The 16,899-nt window shown below is 36.6% G+C and overlaps 1 protein-coding gene across 1 annotated transcript; it reads left to right on the forward strand.

The window, feature by feature from the left end:
* Positions 1 to 2,777: 2,777 nt before the first annotated feature.
* Positions 2,778 to 14,985, forward strand: opn4xb (opsin 4xb). Its single transcript, XM_084414903.1, has 9 exons — positions 2,778 to 3,367; positions 8,089 to 8,222; positions 8,520 to 8,723; positions 9,577 to 9,748; positions 9,829 to 9,984; positions 12,423 to 12,530; positions 13,419 to 13,581; positions 13,795 to 13,911; positions 14,044 to 14,985. Exons 1-9 carry the CDS (start codon positions 3,231 to 3,233, stop codon positions 14,386 to 14,388), a joined length of 1,536 nt encoding a protein of 511 aa, XP_084271029.1. The 5' UTR covers positions 2,778 to 3,230; the 3' UTR covers positions 14,389 to 14,985.
* Positions 14,986 to 16,899: the final 1,914 nt, after the last annotated feature.

The raw sequence follows: 16,899 nt of genomic DNA on the forward strand, positions 1-16,899 counted from the left end.
TTAACGGATCGCTTGGTTACATGCATCAGGTCAATGTTGAAACTGCCCTGTAAATCACTGTTTAAATCCTTCACATTCAATTTAATTGAATTTTCTACCATATCAGAGAGAAATGTTGTAGCATGTTGATCTGCCAGTTGTGCGATGCATTTAAAATTTAATGAACACGTATCTTTATAAAAGTTCACAATGTTGTTGCAAATAAAATATAATGTGGATAACATTGAATAAATATATTTTCGTTAGTTTAGATACTGATTATTAATCACTCAAACCTCTCTACTTAACCATTGGTCGCACACATCCGCCATGTTTGGTCTTTTAATTTGTGTTTCTAGTTCTAATCGAATCCTCGTCCAACGCACAATGGGTTGTGTGGCCTTGTGGGCAATATTAGAGTGTGACTGTGAACGGATCTGCACTCCGGATTCTAACTGTAAGAATTAGACCTGGGTGTCTTTGGGATTTGTTTCAACATACTACAATTTGGGACACACTAATTTTAATTTCGAAAACTATAGTCCTATATGCGCCAGAGAAACGAGGGCGCCGCCATCTTTAGAATATTGTCTTTTAACTTCCGTTTTTGCGGTCGCTCTGTATATTTCTATGGCATTGCTGTTCAGGAGTAATTAGCTTTTGAAGAGGATTTACTTAATGTAAAGTTAACGAAAGTTATCATGAGGACTCTAATGTTTAAAGCAGATGACTTAACAAATGTCAGTCGACCGGGAAGATTTTAAAACGAGCCGTTCATTAATAAATACGCAAAATCGCTGTGAAAATACAGACCGGAAGTCAAGACAACGAGCGCAGCGCTGAAAAGGGGCTACATAAATTCTATAGGATGGATAGTAAGTAAACTTGGACGCAGTGTTCCTCTTTATATTGAGTCAAGAGTCCTAAGTGGATGCTTTGTGGAAACCGTTATACGTTTTTTAGGATTCTTTGATGAATAGAAAGTTTAAATCAGCATTTATTTGGAATGGAAATCTTTTGTAACATTGTCTTTACTGTCACTTTTGTTCAATTTAATGCATCATTGCTGATTAAAAGTATAGATTTATTTTAAAAACCTTTTGAAAGGTAGTGTACGTTCATGTGTGTTTATCAAGAAAGTTTATTTCTAAGAGCGTGTTATGATCCCGCAGACCTCATCCTTTCCCATCTCTCAGATTAGTTAGAAGCTCTTATGTTCCAGGTTAGTTGGATTGATTGATTCCTTGATCTATAATATAATCTCAGTCGTGTTGCTGTGAGCATGGTTGTCATATAGGCTGAATTAGAGTAATGCTGTTATTGTCAGAGTGGTTTTAGCTGTTGGATTATGGACAGAGATATAATCCCACATCTTTCAATCCCATAGCATGCCGTTGACTGCCGTGGAGAGAACAGAAGTGATGCCTGGATTACGGTGTTAAAGACATGGATGAGCAGAACATGCAGACAAACACACAAAGTCTCTTATGACTAACCATTAAGCTTTTTTATTTGCTGGTTTTTGTTGTTTTCTGCTAAAGTTTTTAGCAATGTTGATGGTAACCATTGACTTTCAATGTTTTTTTTTCTTTCCTACTATTGATGTTAATGGGTGCTGTCAACTGTTTGATTACTAACAGTCTTCAAAATATCATTTTTGGGTGAACTATCCCTTTAAAAAAGTAGGCTATGTTCTATATGTGTGTAATATAAATGTAATCTTACAGTTGTCATGTTGTCGTGACCTACAGCTTCAGTTGCATTCGCCATTCACAACTCCGCTCCCGTGGCCTCATGGGATAGCATTGTGTTCATTCAGACATAGAGGTCATCTGGGTACTTTTTGCCTATATACTGTTTAATGAATACTATGAATTTGGACTTACTAATCTTTTCACATACTCTTTTTTTGTTTTTGTTTTTCTCATAGGGAAGTAAGATGTTTCGGATGCAGACATACTCTTACCTCATGTTAGAACATACTTCATTAGTGTTTGATAAATTAGTTGAAATCACTAATAAGTTTAAGTAAAATTGATGCTGAAATTGAACACATTAAAAGTGGTGAAAAGTATAAAACTACACAGTGTACAGTATGTCTACTGTCCATGAGGACAATGAATTTACCAAATGTGATTAATGTTACTGAGTGTGAAAAAAAAGAAAAAAAAAAGATTTACAATATTTTTGCATTTTCAGATATTGACAAAAGACAGAATCCTATTCAGAAATACACTGTGGATTACAGGGTTGTCATCGTTAACTAAAATTATTAAAAATCATTTTCAGTAATTGAAATAAAGCTGAAATAAAATATTGATATTAGATGAAGAACTTAAACTTTGAAACTTTAAACTTAAAAAACTTAAAATTTGAAATGTTGCCTTGGCAACTAACTGAAATAAGTTGAATTTGAAGTATGAAAATGGCTAAAATTAAAATTAAAACAATTTAAAGCTAAATAGAAACATGAAAATAATAATAAAAATGCACATAAATTTACTAAAATTAAATATACATATATATATAAAAGAAGAACTAATTCAAAATATGAATGGTACATTAGCAATACTAAAAAAGAAACATTGTTGGATTGTAATGGTATGGCTGTGATCAGGCCGTTCTGTCCCACAGGTTTGACCTCAGGAAAGGCTCCTGGTGTTTTTTTTAAGCTCAGCATCATGAATCCCTGCAGCTGTTCATGTTCAAGCCTTCATTCACACACTCATTCTGAATCTCCTTCTGTCGCTGTCACCCTCTGACCTGTTTGAAAAAGACTCCACATCCATTACAGACCTGATGAACACAGACAGAAAGCACTATAATCTATCTGACACATGCTCTCATTTCATCTCGTCTTGCGTCTTGCTTCTTTTAGTCTCGGGTGGCTTGTGTCTTCTCTCCTTAGAAAGAGAAGAGAATGTGATGTTCTCTTCTGTTGAAAAAATAATGTGCTGCGGGTGTGTGTGAGATTGCCATGAAGACACAGGCAAGGGTGGGACAGATGATGGAGAGAGGGGTGTGTCATGTGACATGACCAAGCTGCTCCGACAAGTAGGTCGCTGTGTTGTCCGTCTGTGTTGCCGTTACTGAGAGTGTAACTAAAGTCTCTTAGTCTGAGCATGACAGACAGAGAAGTAGTGATGCTGGAAACAGAAGACGGAGACCATGACTGAGTCTACACTCACGCTTGCTTTGTTGAAGTGTTGTTCTTCATTTTTAGTTGGTGTATCTTTTTAGTGTTCAGTTTGATGATGGAGCCCCAACGACAGATATACAAAAGACTGGACATCCCGGATCATGTGCATTACATCATCGCCTTCCTCGTCCTCATCATCGGCACTTTGGGAGTCACGGGCAACGCTTTGGTCATGTTCGCCTTTTACAGGTACGAGCGCTGAGGTGATGAACTGAAGAACCTCAAGCAAATGTCATTGAGCTCATCTCAGAAAGTTTGGGGTTTTATGTTAGGTAACACTTTGATACATTTAATTAATTATCAAACATTATTTAATTCTCACTTAATGTAGCCTACTTTAATTCTGTTAAACATGATTCATACACTTTTATTTCTATTGAGTAGTTGATGCTTATTAGGTAGGTATGTATGTAAGAGAATGGTTCCGTGAATTGTTTTTTAAAGAATTTTAAACTACTACAAATTCACTAGTACATTTTAAATAGGCCTAGTCTTGTAAAAAGTAAATATATTATTATGAAGTCATTAAAGCTGCATGCATAATAATTATAAAAGAATTAGCAAAATGCTTTATAAAATGTTTGCTAACACTTTACAATAATGTTTCAATTGTTAACATTAGTTAACTAAATTAGCAAACATGAACTAACAATAAACAAAACATTTAAAGCATTATCTTAGCTCATGTTAATCTGAACATACAGTATGTCAAAAGTTGTGTCTGTTAACATTAATAAATGCACTGTGTACACACATGACATTAACTAACATTATCAAATGTTAATAAATGCTTTAAAATATATAATTGCTCATTGTTTTCCAATAGGACCTTACTGTAAAGTGTTACTGATATGTTTTAGGAGGAGTAGACAGCTGATATGTCACAATGTAAACGTTCAAAAACTATTTAATGTCACTTACCCATTAATATGTGGATGTTCATTAACTATTGATCTGGAAAGCATTGTGCAATATTTTTTAATGGTACTGTATTCACATAAATATATATGTAATTACATTACATTTAAATTATATAATAATATTAATAGCATAAGTATTACTGCTACAGTTATGTTTAGTTCTGTCAGTTCATTGTGTTTTCCCTGTGCCCGGTTGCTTGAGTCCTAGTTCTTTGTTTGTTTCGGTTGTTAATTAGTTCTACACTTGTTCTGTTTTCCGTTGATTGCTCTCTTGTATATTTAAGCCTTTAGTCTGTTCCAGGTTCTCTATAGTTTATGTGAATGTGTTATTGCTATATCTTTCTCCTAGTATTTTTTTCTTTGTTTAATAAATAAGTATTTTTGATTCCTCTTTGTTCATGCGTTTCTAACGCATTACAGAATACCGAACCTAGATGTGATTTGTTGCAGTGTGTTTTCCCTTTTTTTTTTTCTTTTTTTTTTTGGCCATCCAGCTGCTCTGCCTAGAAAAGGAGGAGCAAAATCTAGAGGACCACACCAAGGACGTCTTAGATCTGGTGTGCCTTAAGCCGGGGACACACTTAATGACTGTAAGGCCGATTATGAATGTGATTTGATACTTACGACTGATCATGCCCAAACACGGCGAGTTCAACACAACACAACACAAGTCTGTAAGTGTGTTCAGTTCAGTCTTAGAATGTTTCAGCTAGTCGTTAAGTGTGTCCCCGGCATTACACACTATCCAGATTGCTCGCTTTGTGTGTTCTACTTTACCAGCCTCAGCAATCCAAGGCACGCGTGCCCGGTGTTGGTCCTCAGGGAGATTTCGCCACCTATGTGGAGTGGGTCCTGGTGAATATCGGATCTCCGTTCACCATCTGCCCCACAGAGGAGGACATCACCAGCCCCACTCCGGACCCAGAGCCCAGCCAGCCGTCTTTCACACACTGCACGGAGTGTATGTCAGAGCCCACCGCAGACATGGAGCCCGAACCTGCCACGATGTCAGCGCTATATGGAACAAAGACTGAGCCAATCATCACCCCGGAGCCCGAGCCTAACGGATTGTCTGACCAGGTTGAATGAGCCGGCTACACCATCCGTCACTGTGGGTGTCCTCGTGGAGTTAGAGGGCATGGAGTAGAGCCACGCCCACATTCCCATTGGCCTCTGTTAACTATTGTGAGGGAATGGAAGAGGATATTTCCCTGTCTCCCATCCTCGTTGGTCTCAAGGATCCCGCCCAGCCTCCCTCTCCGCCAGCCATACCAGCCAGATTCATCTTCCACGCCTCCGCTGGTTCCCTTCAGTCCCTCTGTCCCTCTTCTGAGTCCACTCTGCTGTGTGGATGTGCCTCGGGTCTTCTGGACTCCAGCTCCACCTTGTCAAGAGGATCCTCTGGCTTCGCCTCCAGCTGCCGAGTTTGTCCACCTGTCGGCTTCACCTTGGCTCTGTCCTTACTCGGCTCCACCTGGGACCATCGTCCTCACTGCCTCACCGGCCTCTCTTGTTCCTCCGGCACAGGTTTCCTGACCTTCAGGTGTACTTCGTCCCTCCACCCCTTCAGCATCTTTGGGCTCCGCCTTCCCTCCGGCTCCGCCTCAGTCCTCTGGCACCCTGGCTCCATCTCGGATGCTCGTCGCTGCAGCTCCGCCTTGGTCTCCAGATTCATAGTGTCGCATGGTCTTATTGGCTTTTCTTCTCTGCCTGGGTCTCCACCTCCATCGGCTCCAACTCCTTAGGTCGCCCCCCTGGGTGCGCCGGCCAAGTTGCCTCCATGGCTCCTCCCTCCTTCGACTCCGCTGTGGGCCTTCGTCCTGGCTGTGGTCTGGGTCCCCGTCAGGCTCCTTCTGCTCGACTCTCCTCACTGGCTCTTCCCTCTCCCTTCTGTTACTGTTTAATTCTTTCAGTTGTGTTTTAGTTTGGTTTTCTGTGTCCATTTACCTGAGCTCTAGTTCTTTGTTTGTTTCCATGATTGTTAATCAGTTCCATACCTGTTCTGTTTTCCGTTGATTGCTCCCTTGTGTTTTTAAGCCTTTAGTTCAGTCTGTTCCAGGCTCTATATTGTTTATGTGTTTTCTCTATATTTAATAATAAGTATTTTGGATTCATCTTTGTTTGTGCATTTCTAACACGTTACAATTACATACATTAAAATAATATTAACTCTTTCCCGTCATTGACGGAAATTTCTGTCATTTGTGAGACAACGCTGACGGAACTTGATGGAATTTTCCGGCTTTCCGTGTTTTCACTGTTATACGGTAGGGGGCGCTATTATGCATCTTCTGAAAGAGTACTGAATATCTAGATCAAAACACATGCCACAAAGATGCAGAAACAATCAATGTTATATGTAATCATATGTAAAATAAAGCGATCATCAACATTAAATAGCATATAAATCAAAACTGTGCTGGCATTAGGGGTGTTGATGTATTCAATCTACTGAATCTATGTTTTGATCATCGTTCTGAATCTGATCCAGATGTAGTCTTTAACAAAAACGTGATTTTCTCAGCTTTTCGCTCAATGTTGCTTTTTTTATTAAACTTACACACATTCAAGTGTTGATAAAAAAAGAATGCATGAACCTAGAATAACTTTTCTTTTTTTTTAAGCAGAGAGTTTGTTCTTTCTTTTTATATATTGCATGTTCAGATATTCATACAACAAAATATTCTGGGGGCCATGAAATGTTTGTGAAAATGGTCAAAAACGCTGGCGTTGGCCGGCAGGGAAAGAGTTAAATAACAATTAATAAAAAAGCAACCTTATGAACATTATTTAGTGTTATCTTTTGTCACCTCATCTAGTTCTTTTTTGTTGGAGTCAATTTTTCTTTAATTTTTTAGTTTAGTTTATTTTTTGTCCACTTTAAAGAGTTAAAATGGTGCAATATCTAAATGGATTTGTTTTCCATGAGATGACATCTTAAAATAAAATGTATTAAAAATTAAGTCTTAAAGTGATATAGTGACAGTTTACCTGCCTGATGTTTTCAACAGATAATCTCTCATCTGCTGGATAATGCACCAACTCTCGAATATGTTATTGACTTAAATTGTTTTCGTGAATTGGGTCAGTGCGGTAAAACTAGTGAAAGGCAGGCAGTGAAATGCTAGTAAAAAGCTTTTTCTTTTTTACCATCCCCACTTGCTCAGATTAAAGTTACGTATGTAAAACACCCTGCAGGTCACCGGACAGCCCTAATCCTCATTTTCCATAATTGTTTTTTCCTTTGTGTTCAGATTAGGCCAAATGTGCTAGAAATTAGGAATATTGCGAATGAGGTATAAACAACACATTAGATGCATTTCCATAAATGGATGCGATTATTGCAATCATTGGCTTCTGTAGAGTGAGAGGAAATTGACTGCTATTCCAGGAATTCTGGGAATACTGAGAATCATTGATGGACAGAACTGCAATGGGGGCATTTGATCTGTTCGATCCAAATAACTCTCATTTGCCTCTCACCTTAATTTTATGCATTTACAATGAAAGGTTTTGTTTTATTTGATTATTGAACAATCCTTAACAATAACTAACAAGTTAACAAAGATTAGTAGGGATACGATCAGTCCAAGTGTACAAAAAAAATGTTTTACATCATGTATTTGCGTTTAAATTCAATTTAAATGATTGTCCACCCAAAAATAAATTTCTGTCATCATTTATTCACTCTCATGTCGTTCCAAACCTCAGTGATTTTCTTTTTTTCTTGTGTGGAACACAAAAGAAGATATTTTGAAGTTCAGGTTCCCATTGACTTCCACTGTATTTTCTGTCCATATTTTGGAAGTCTATGGGAACCAAAACCATTTGGTTAAACCATTCTTAAAAATATCTTGTTTTATGAAAGAAAAAAAACATATAGGTTGAAGCAACACATAATATTCATTGTTCATAAACTGTTCTGCTTTAACAATAGTAACATTTAACTTGATTTTATTTAACGTGTTTTTTTTGTGTGTGTGTGTGCAGTAATAAAAAGTTGAGGAGCCTGCCAAATTATTTCATAATGAACCTGGCGGTGAGTGATTTCCTCATGGCCATCACACAATCTCCAATGTTCTTCTTCAACTGCCTGTATAAGGAGTGGATGTTTGGAGAACTTGGTAACACTTTTTAGTTTTTTTTTTTGCATTCACTCCACTACATAACACTTTATTTTCAATTAAACTTGTAAAAAAAGTTGTGTCTAAGAAATCATGCTGGTTATCATCAGGCTTTGTTCAAGTTCCATTTGAGAGCTGCTGTGCACTCAAAGAAATACAAAGACAATTCAAATTCAAGCTTTTCACCTAAATGGATGACATTTTGAAGGCTTATAAATTCTGTAAATCACAGTATTGACTTTATGTAAGAAACTATATAATGCGTATTATGCATGTATTCCCTCTATTTGCCCTTAGGATGTAAAATATATGCGTTCTGTGGCGCACTGTTTGGCATCACCTCGATGATAAACCTGTTGGCCATCTCTATCGATCGCTACCTGGTCATCACCAAACCACTGCAGGCCATCCAGTGGAACTCCAAACGCAGAACCTCTCTGGCCATCCTGTGCATCTGGCTCTACTCTCTGGCCTGGAGTCTGGCACCTCTGATTGGCTGGAGTAAGATTTAAATGTTCTATTAAATCTCAATAATTTAAACATTCTAATGCTTTCCTGTAGCTCAAACGGTAGAGCGTTGGCGCTTGCAACGCCAAGGTCATGGGTTCGAGCTACCCTGGTAATCCTGAGTTCTCGCGAGAGCACAAGTTGAATTTGCTCAGCGAGTTACTCTAGCGTCGAGTAATGATGCTCATTAAATATGCCCTTGTATCCGAGCTGCACCAATCACATCGGGTTATCTGATCTAGGTGGGCCAGAGGCGAGCTAAACAGATGACGACAGCGCTGCGACGTCGAAGTCATTAGTAAACATTGCAAGATGGCTATGGATGAACACCAGTTGTTTGAAACGGCTTTCGCCGCTACAACGAACGAGTTAGACTTGGCTTTTTATCTAAAAGAGGAACAGAAGACGGCGCTCGAATCGTTCCTTTGCAAGAAGGACGTTTTTGCTGTTTTGCCGACCGGATACGGCAAGAGTCTAATCTGCCAGTTAGCTCCGCTGGTAGCTAAGCGTATGGGGCTTGTTGTGATTGGTCGTAGTGTTATCCAATTGCGTGCAGTGAGATTTTCAAATGCATGCTTGGTGCCGCCCCTCAAGCTGGAAGATTTTCATTAGTCGATGCCAGACCATTAATCTTTCAGATTTAGGTCTGGATTTCCAGGATAAGGGAAAGCAAGAACTGATAAGAATGCAAATGTGTACCTTGAAATGCAATGTAAGTCGCTTTGGATAAAAGCATGTGCCAAATGCATAAATGTGACCTAAAGTAGGTCTATAATAAAGAAATTTGAGGTATATAAGGCTGGAAGTCATTTTAAGTGTCTGTTAAAAGCGTGCATTGCTCTCGCAGGTTCCTACATCCCTGAAGGTCTGATGACATCATGCACGTGGGATTACGTCTCGCCGTCCCCCGCCAACAGGAGTTACACCATGATGCTGTGCTGTTTTGTCTTCTTCATCCCCCTGGCCATCATTCTCTTCTGTTACCTGTTCATGTTCCTCGCCGTACGACAGGCCTGCAGGTCTGAGCCCCTCATTGACGTCTTGAGTTTGATGAGTGATCATTGATAAACGTTCATTACTGTATTATGTGTGTGTTTAGAGATCTGGAAAGGCTGAGCTCTAGAAAATCCACCTTTGTGAAGCAGCAGTCCATGAGGAGCGAATGGAAACTGGCTAAAATAGCGGCTGTGGTCATAGTGGTTTTCGTTTTGTCCTGGGCTCCGTACGCGTGCATCACCCTCATTGCCTGGGCAGGGTGAGTTCTGAGTATACACACATTTTCAGAAAAGTGTATTCATACATTTCTGGGGACTTCACATTCATGTGTTCCTCATAAGCTTGGGCATCATCACTAAATATATTGCTTATACTTAGGATACTCTATCGTTCAAAAGTTTGGGGTCAGTAAGATTTAATACTTTTATTTAGCAAGGATGCATTAAATGTATCAAAAGGCACTGTAAAGACATGTTAAATGTTATAAAGGATTTCTTATGATGTACAGGTTATAACGTTTTTTTTTTTTTTTTTTTATAATGCTGTACTTCTTTTCTTTTCATCCCAAAATTATGAAAAAAATGTTTCACAGTTTCCACAAAAATATGATTTCTGTTTTCAACATTGATAATAATAATGATTGTTTCTTGAGCAGCAAATCAGCATATTACTCTCTAAAAAAACGTATTCAGGTAACCTATTTACCTCAACTTAAATAAATACATGGCTCCAAGTAATTAAACCATTTAAGTTATTTTTATGAGATCTGTTGACAATAATAAATAAATATTGTGTGTAATTTAAATAGAAATGTCTGTGTTAATGTTCATTTCTGTTTTAATAAATAATAAACAAGACTAATAGATGATTAACAGATATTAATTGGTTCCACCGCTCAATTTAATTTATTTGAGTAATCAACTTAAATAAATTGTGTTTATGCTACAAATTAAGTTCCTCTAGTCTAACTCAATGTAGTTTTTTTTTTTTTTGTTGAACACAATTTCATTAGAAGTTACTGTTAATAACTCCCAAAGATTGATGCATACTGTTGTGTTCATTTTTGTTTTGTTGTTGAGTCAAAACATTTGATTTTAACAGGTAGAATGATTTCTGAAGGATCACGTGACACTGAAGACTGGAGTAATGATGCTGAAAATTCAGCTTTGATCACAGGAGTAAATTACATTATAAAATATATGCACATTATTTTAAATTAGTTATTTTAAATTGCAAAAAAAAAATCACAATATTACTTTTTTTGGGGGGGATTAAATAAATACAGCATTGGTGAGCAAAAGATACTTCTTTTAAAAGCATTGCAAATTCTCACCGACCCTTAAACTTAACATAAAATTGCATGGCTGCATGCGTCAAGCTTAAACATTAGTAATAATGTCACATGCACCCATAAAAGTATGACCTTGTACTGAAGCTACGGCCATGTGATAGGAGCCGAACAACTGCTTACTTGTGTGAGCCCTTTTTTTTTTGTGTTATCTATGTAGGCATGACATGGTCTTTCCTCTGCGATTAAAAGATACATTTGCTTGAGAAATAATTCTGAAATACAGTTTTTGCCCTAAATTTGAAAGTTAATTGTACCTAACACATCTTATGTGTTGTGTTTGCAATGTAATATTGGGTAAAATGTGGGTAGTGTCTGTAAATGGGTCACAATTTCTGTATAACCACATACTTTAAAGTACTAAAGTACAAAACAAAAACAAACATTTAACATTGGACACACGTTGACCTTATAGCAGATATTGTCAGCTTATATGTGGTTAGATAAATTGATATTGATTTGAAATACCTTTTTTGTTCAGAATTAATGGGATCAATTTGAATATTGGATATTTTAGAGGACTTGTAGTGCTTTAAATCAATTAATCACGATTAATCGCATCTTACATAAATGTTTTTCTTTATATAATATATGTGTGTATGTATATGTATATATATATATACAAAAGTCTTAGGCATGTTAAGACTTTTGCACAGTACTATATATGTGTGTGTGTGTGTATGTGCATGTTTGTGTGTGTATATACAGTATACACACACACACATAAATACAGTATTTATAATTACATAGATGAATTGCATCTAACATACATTTTTTTGTAATATACTGTATATATACACTTTATGTGTGTGTGTATACTGTATGTACATACACAGACATGCACATACACACACACACACACACACACACACACATAAATACAGTATATGTATATGTATATATATACATACACAGTATATTACAAAAAAATGTATGTTAGATGCGATTAATCTCGATTCTCGAAACTCGATAAAGTATTTAAAAAATGCAATGATGGAATTAAACTTCTGACTCAAGACCAGCCACTGAGATATAAACCTCAATATATGATGCATTGAAACAGTTTACTGGATGCTACATTTGCTGTAATCTTTATACTGTATTTCAGAAGTGTTACAGTGTCTGTAATCTGCAAATCCCCTGATTACTCTTTATCTGGCACTTTTCGATGCACATTTGTCTCATAAGTGTGTAGTATCTGTTAAGCTCAGCACAGCTGTGAGAAGTAGGAAATGATTATAAAACATTGTAATCTCTGTTTCTGTCTGCAGCGCTGCACTGCTGTCCTCTACACTTTCTGAATGACCTACATGTGTTCAAAAGTAACTCGTTTTTCCTCGGTTTCTCAGGCATGCGAACATCCTCACGCCCTACTCTAAAACACTGCCGGCGGTCATCGCCAAGTCATCCGCCATCTACAACCCTTTCATATATGCCATCGTTCACACCAAATTCAGGTAAATTAATCATCAGTGAAACAAATACACAATCACAAAAATACATACATGCAAAAATATGCCAGACTTTATTTAAAACTGATTTAAACCTTCTTTTTTTTATGCATGCATTTATTTAAAAATGTTTTTTTTATAAAATTATATATATATAATATATATATATTTTTTTATTATTGTATAACTATTATAAATAGTCTATTTAAAGGGATATTTCACCGCTGGAAAGATGAATGTGTATTTAAATTGGTTCATTTATGTAGTAGAAATGTGAAATTAGTTTAGAAGTTGGTGTCTTCTAGACTGAGAAAAGCCAGAAAATGTATTTTTGGCTCATGTGGATGAAAGACAACAACTCCCAGAATGCACTTGCTTCGCTGCCCTACGAGGCCACTCCCCCAAGCCACGCCTACCGGTTACAGAGGGCAGTATCGGGAGAAATGATAAAGCTAGGCTACTAGTCGACTCGAAACTGAAAAGACGGCGTTTTATCGTGAGATCCCCCATGGGCGGGATGAACACATGCGGGACGAGCTCCTCCTACTGGCTGGAGTCTCTCGCCTCTGGAAAAAAAAAAGCCTCAGATGCTAAATGACGATTTTTGCGTCATCTGAGTTTTTTTTCCAGACACACAATACAGAAATCTCTCGTCTCAGGGGGACATGAGGGAGGGAAGCACGGCCATTCCAAAATACTACCGGGTTTCTACTGATACAAAAGCCTAATGCTAATCGGTGAAGTATCCCTTTAAATTAAATCTGGGGTAATGATGACGAAAATTCAGCTTTGCATCAGGAATACATTTAATTTTAGAATATATTCAAATAGAAAACAGTTATTATAGATAGATAGATAGATAGATCCACATCCTCATGATGATTCTCTCTGCAGAGCCACATTAGCTGAGAAGGTTCCTGGTTTGTCCTGTCTGTCTCGCTCTCAGAAGGACTGTCTCAACTCCTCCACCAATAGCGAAGCCTCCAGTGTCAGCAGACAGTCATCTGTGTCCAGGAGCAAACTCTACACGACCACCGCCAAAGACTCCTGTAGAAAGGTTCATCTGTAGACTTGTTTTCATAAGACTCACATGAGACTCCAGTCATATCAGTGGCCTATAGACCGTTGAAATCACATGACCAGCTGAATACCTCTCACTTTATCTCGATAACGCTTTCAGTTGCCGAATATTCTGCTGGTTTATTCTCTCTTGTTGAAGCTTCATTATGAATCTATATTTTAGGGTGTGTGTTTATGTGTGAGATTGCAGGTAATGGGAGAAGTGGAGCTGGACCTGATGGAGAACAGGTCGAACGTGTCTAAAGTGTCATTCAGAGGCTTTTCTAGAAAGCGGATCCTCAAATGCTCTTCACTGCTGATCGAGAAGGTGAGGTTTAATTCTCTGACTTACACTGAATCATTATATACAGGTAGAGATCAAAATGAATGTATAGGAAGGGGCGTGTCCATATAACTCAACCAATCACCACGTGTGTTTGTGTGTGTGTGTGTTCTGCAGCCCCCGGTTCCGATGAGAGGGTCGCTCAGTCTATGTGAGGGCGATCTCGTCTCCGGTTCCTTCGCCATGGCGAGCGCACCGATGGATATTTGCACTAAAAAGAGCAGGAGCGCTGAAATGACCTCTGACCTTCAATTTAACCCTAAGAACGACTCCGTGACCCACAGCTCCTCGGACACTCGCACAGTCATCATTAGTCCAGCCTCGGAGAGCAACATGAGAAAAGATACCGTCGGAGAAGAAAAGTCTGGATCTCAGGACTCAAGGAGCTTAATGTTCGACCTCACGAACATAAACTGTCAAACGGCAGAGTTAATGGAGAATATGGAGAGATTTCTCACATGAACCGACCAGCACTGACACTGTTAAATAAAAATATGCATTGCAACGTTAAAGTTTTAGGTAACTTACAGTTCTAAGCTTTAATGAAAGGTGACATTAGAGGTGTTTTTTTGTGTGTGTATTAGTTTTTATTGAAAATTTATGATTTTTGTCAAAGGTTTGTTTTGATTAAAAATAATGTACTTTCCACATGAATCTCATTGATCAGGAAAATGTCTCCATGCATAGTGACAAACAGGTTTTTAGGAAAGTGCTGTGCTGGTGTTTATTGATCAGTGTTGTGGGAGAAAATAAAATATGTGTTTTTATTTTTGTCTTGCCGTCTAAAATATTTACAATAATGTGCAATTTTAAAAGGTACACTGTGTAACTTTTGGCCCTCTAGCAGTTAAAAAACAAAACCGCATGCCTTTTGGGGAAGAACATTGTATTGGTTGTGTGCTTGACTGCGGATGAATATGGTTCTTTATCATAACAAAAAAGAAGAAGGATTGATTATGTATTGACTCACTATTTAAATGTTAATTTTGAACAAAAAACTGTTCAAACAGATCCTTTCTAATGTCATACCTCAATACAAATAAAACTTCTCTTAAGTCCTTTGTGGTAAATATAATAATTTTGAACCTTAACTGTCCTGAAAATTAAATCTATATTCAATACATAAGAAATGAATTCAATGACCAAAAAGTACATTAATTTGTTTAATCAGCTTTTATCTAAAGCAACATACAAATGACAATCAAAGTAATGTTTGGCTATGTCCAACTTTTTTTGTATATATTTACAAATGCAAAAGTGTAAAATACATTTTGTATTATGTAGTCTTTACTGCATATTGGCATTACATTGGCCATTGGACACCTTACTCTCTAGATATTGATATTAAATTATAATATTTATATCATGCTTAATTTGTTGGGAGAAAAAAACATATTTTTTTGAGAGTTTTAATCTTAACTATTAATGAAAACTGTCTAATATTCTAGAAGTCAGAGATCTTCGTGTTCATTATCCATCCAGCAGAGGACGCTCCAGTTTCTGTCATCGTTCTCATCGGCTCATATCACATTTCGACCCGCACAAATGATTCACAGTATAACTTTAATACAGACCTGATTAACTTTAAGTAAATAGTGTAAGTATTGTCTCACTCTCAAGTACCTTAATATCAGCAACATTAAACTGCGCTTCAAAGAGATTGAATCTTATTTAGATCACATTGATTTCTAAACGGTCCACCCATTTGTCTCTGTTGATTTATGAGTACATTAGCCCAGAGCATAAAATAAACTCCAATCACTCAGACTGCTCTGTCTACATTTAGCTGTTAGGAAAATTAGAGGATAGTTTGAACCAGCGTACATTATTGATCCCCTTTCTTTGTAGAGATGCTAATAATGGCTTCTTTATGCACTGCCGTTGGTCTGTGTTTACTCTACGTCCTATTTAGCCCCCATTAACATCAATGTGGATGCTTTTAGACTGTCTATATGGGGTTTTCATCCTTCGTCTAACATATCAGATTGTCCAAACCTAGCCTCTAGTCTTTGCAAAAAGCTGTTATACAGGGCCTGTGTGTTTAAAGGTAGATGACTGTTATCTCTCTGTGTAAGGTAGCCTAAGGTTTTTTCCGTGCCATCATGAATCATTACTTACTGGAGTGATTCAATATGGCAGTCTCAGTTTTTCTCACACCTATACATTCTCTATATCTATTTTTTTACAGTCTATGATATCAATGCATTTTATTTATTCGTTTTTAAATCTGAGGCCACAGCTCTGTGTGCTTTTAAAACAACACTGTTAACTTCTGTCAGGTAACCTAAAATGTGCTTCATGTAAGCATATAAATAGGCCTACACTGTTTTTAAAAAAAGTCAGAAATATTATGTAATAAAACTGAATAAATCTGACTACATTATTTTATTTTGTTATTTTATTATGTTATTATGTAATTATTTATTTTATTTTATTTTATTTTATTTTATTATATTTTAATAAAAAAAATTATTCATTTTTTAAATTATTTTATTTGCATTTTGCCTGGACTTTCTATTTGTAACCATACATTGAATTTCATACATTATCATTTTTTTTAATTATTTTTTTTTACTTTATCAGTAGCCTACAATATATACAAATGTAATTCAGCTACACTTTGAATTGTTTTTGTTTCATTTTAATTTAATATTGTATTTTTCATATTGTATTTTTAATTTGTATACACTTTTGCCGGGACATTATATTTATAATTGGTATAAACCATTAAATGCATTGTTTTTTTTTAATGTTTTTTTTTTTTTTTTTTTTTTTGCATCATACAAATTAAATATTTGTATAAAATGTCATTCAGCTGCACACACTGAATTGTTTTTTGTTTCATTATTATTATTTTTTATTACAGATATTGAACCTATTACAGCATGGACAATATATTGGCAACATGTAGTACAAAATGTAATAAGCCTTGCAATGTAGCATCCATAAAAATAAAATGAAAATAAAGGGGGT

The sequence above is a fragment of the Rutilus rutilus genome (genome assembly GCF_951802725.1).
Source record: "Rutilus rutilus genome assembly, chromosome: 7".
NCBI classification, from domain to species: Eukaryota; Metazoa; Chordata; class Actinopteri; order Cypriniformes; family Leuciscidae; genus Rutilus; species Rutilus rutilus.

What these genes read in the sequence shown, in the direction of transcription:
- opn4xb (XM_084414903.1), top strand. Translation starts at nt 3,231, where the DNA reads ATGATGGAGCCCCAACGACAGATATACAAAAGACTGGACATCCCGGAT. An exon ending in ACCCTCATTGCCTGGGCAGG is followed by an intron (nt 9,985 to 12,422) that starts GTGAGTTCTGAG and finishes TCGGTTTCTCAG; the next exon opens with GCATGCGAACATCCTCACGC. An exon ending in CCAAAGACTCCTGTAGAAAG is followed by an intron (nt 13,582 to 13,794) that starts GTTCATCTGTAG and finishes GTGAGATTGCAG; the next exon opens with GTAATGGGAGAAGTGGAGCT.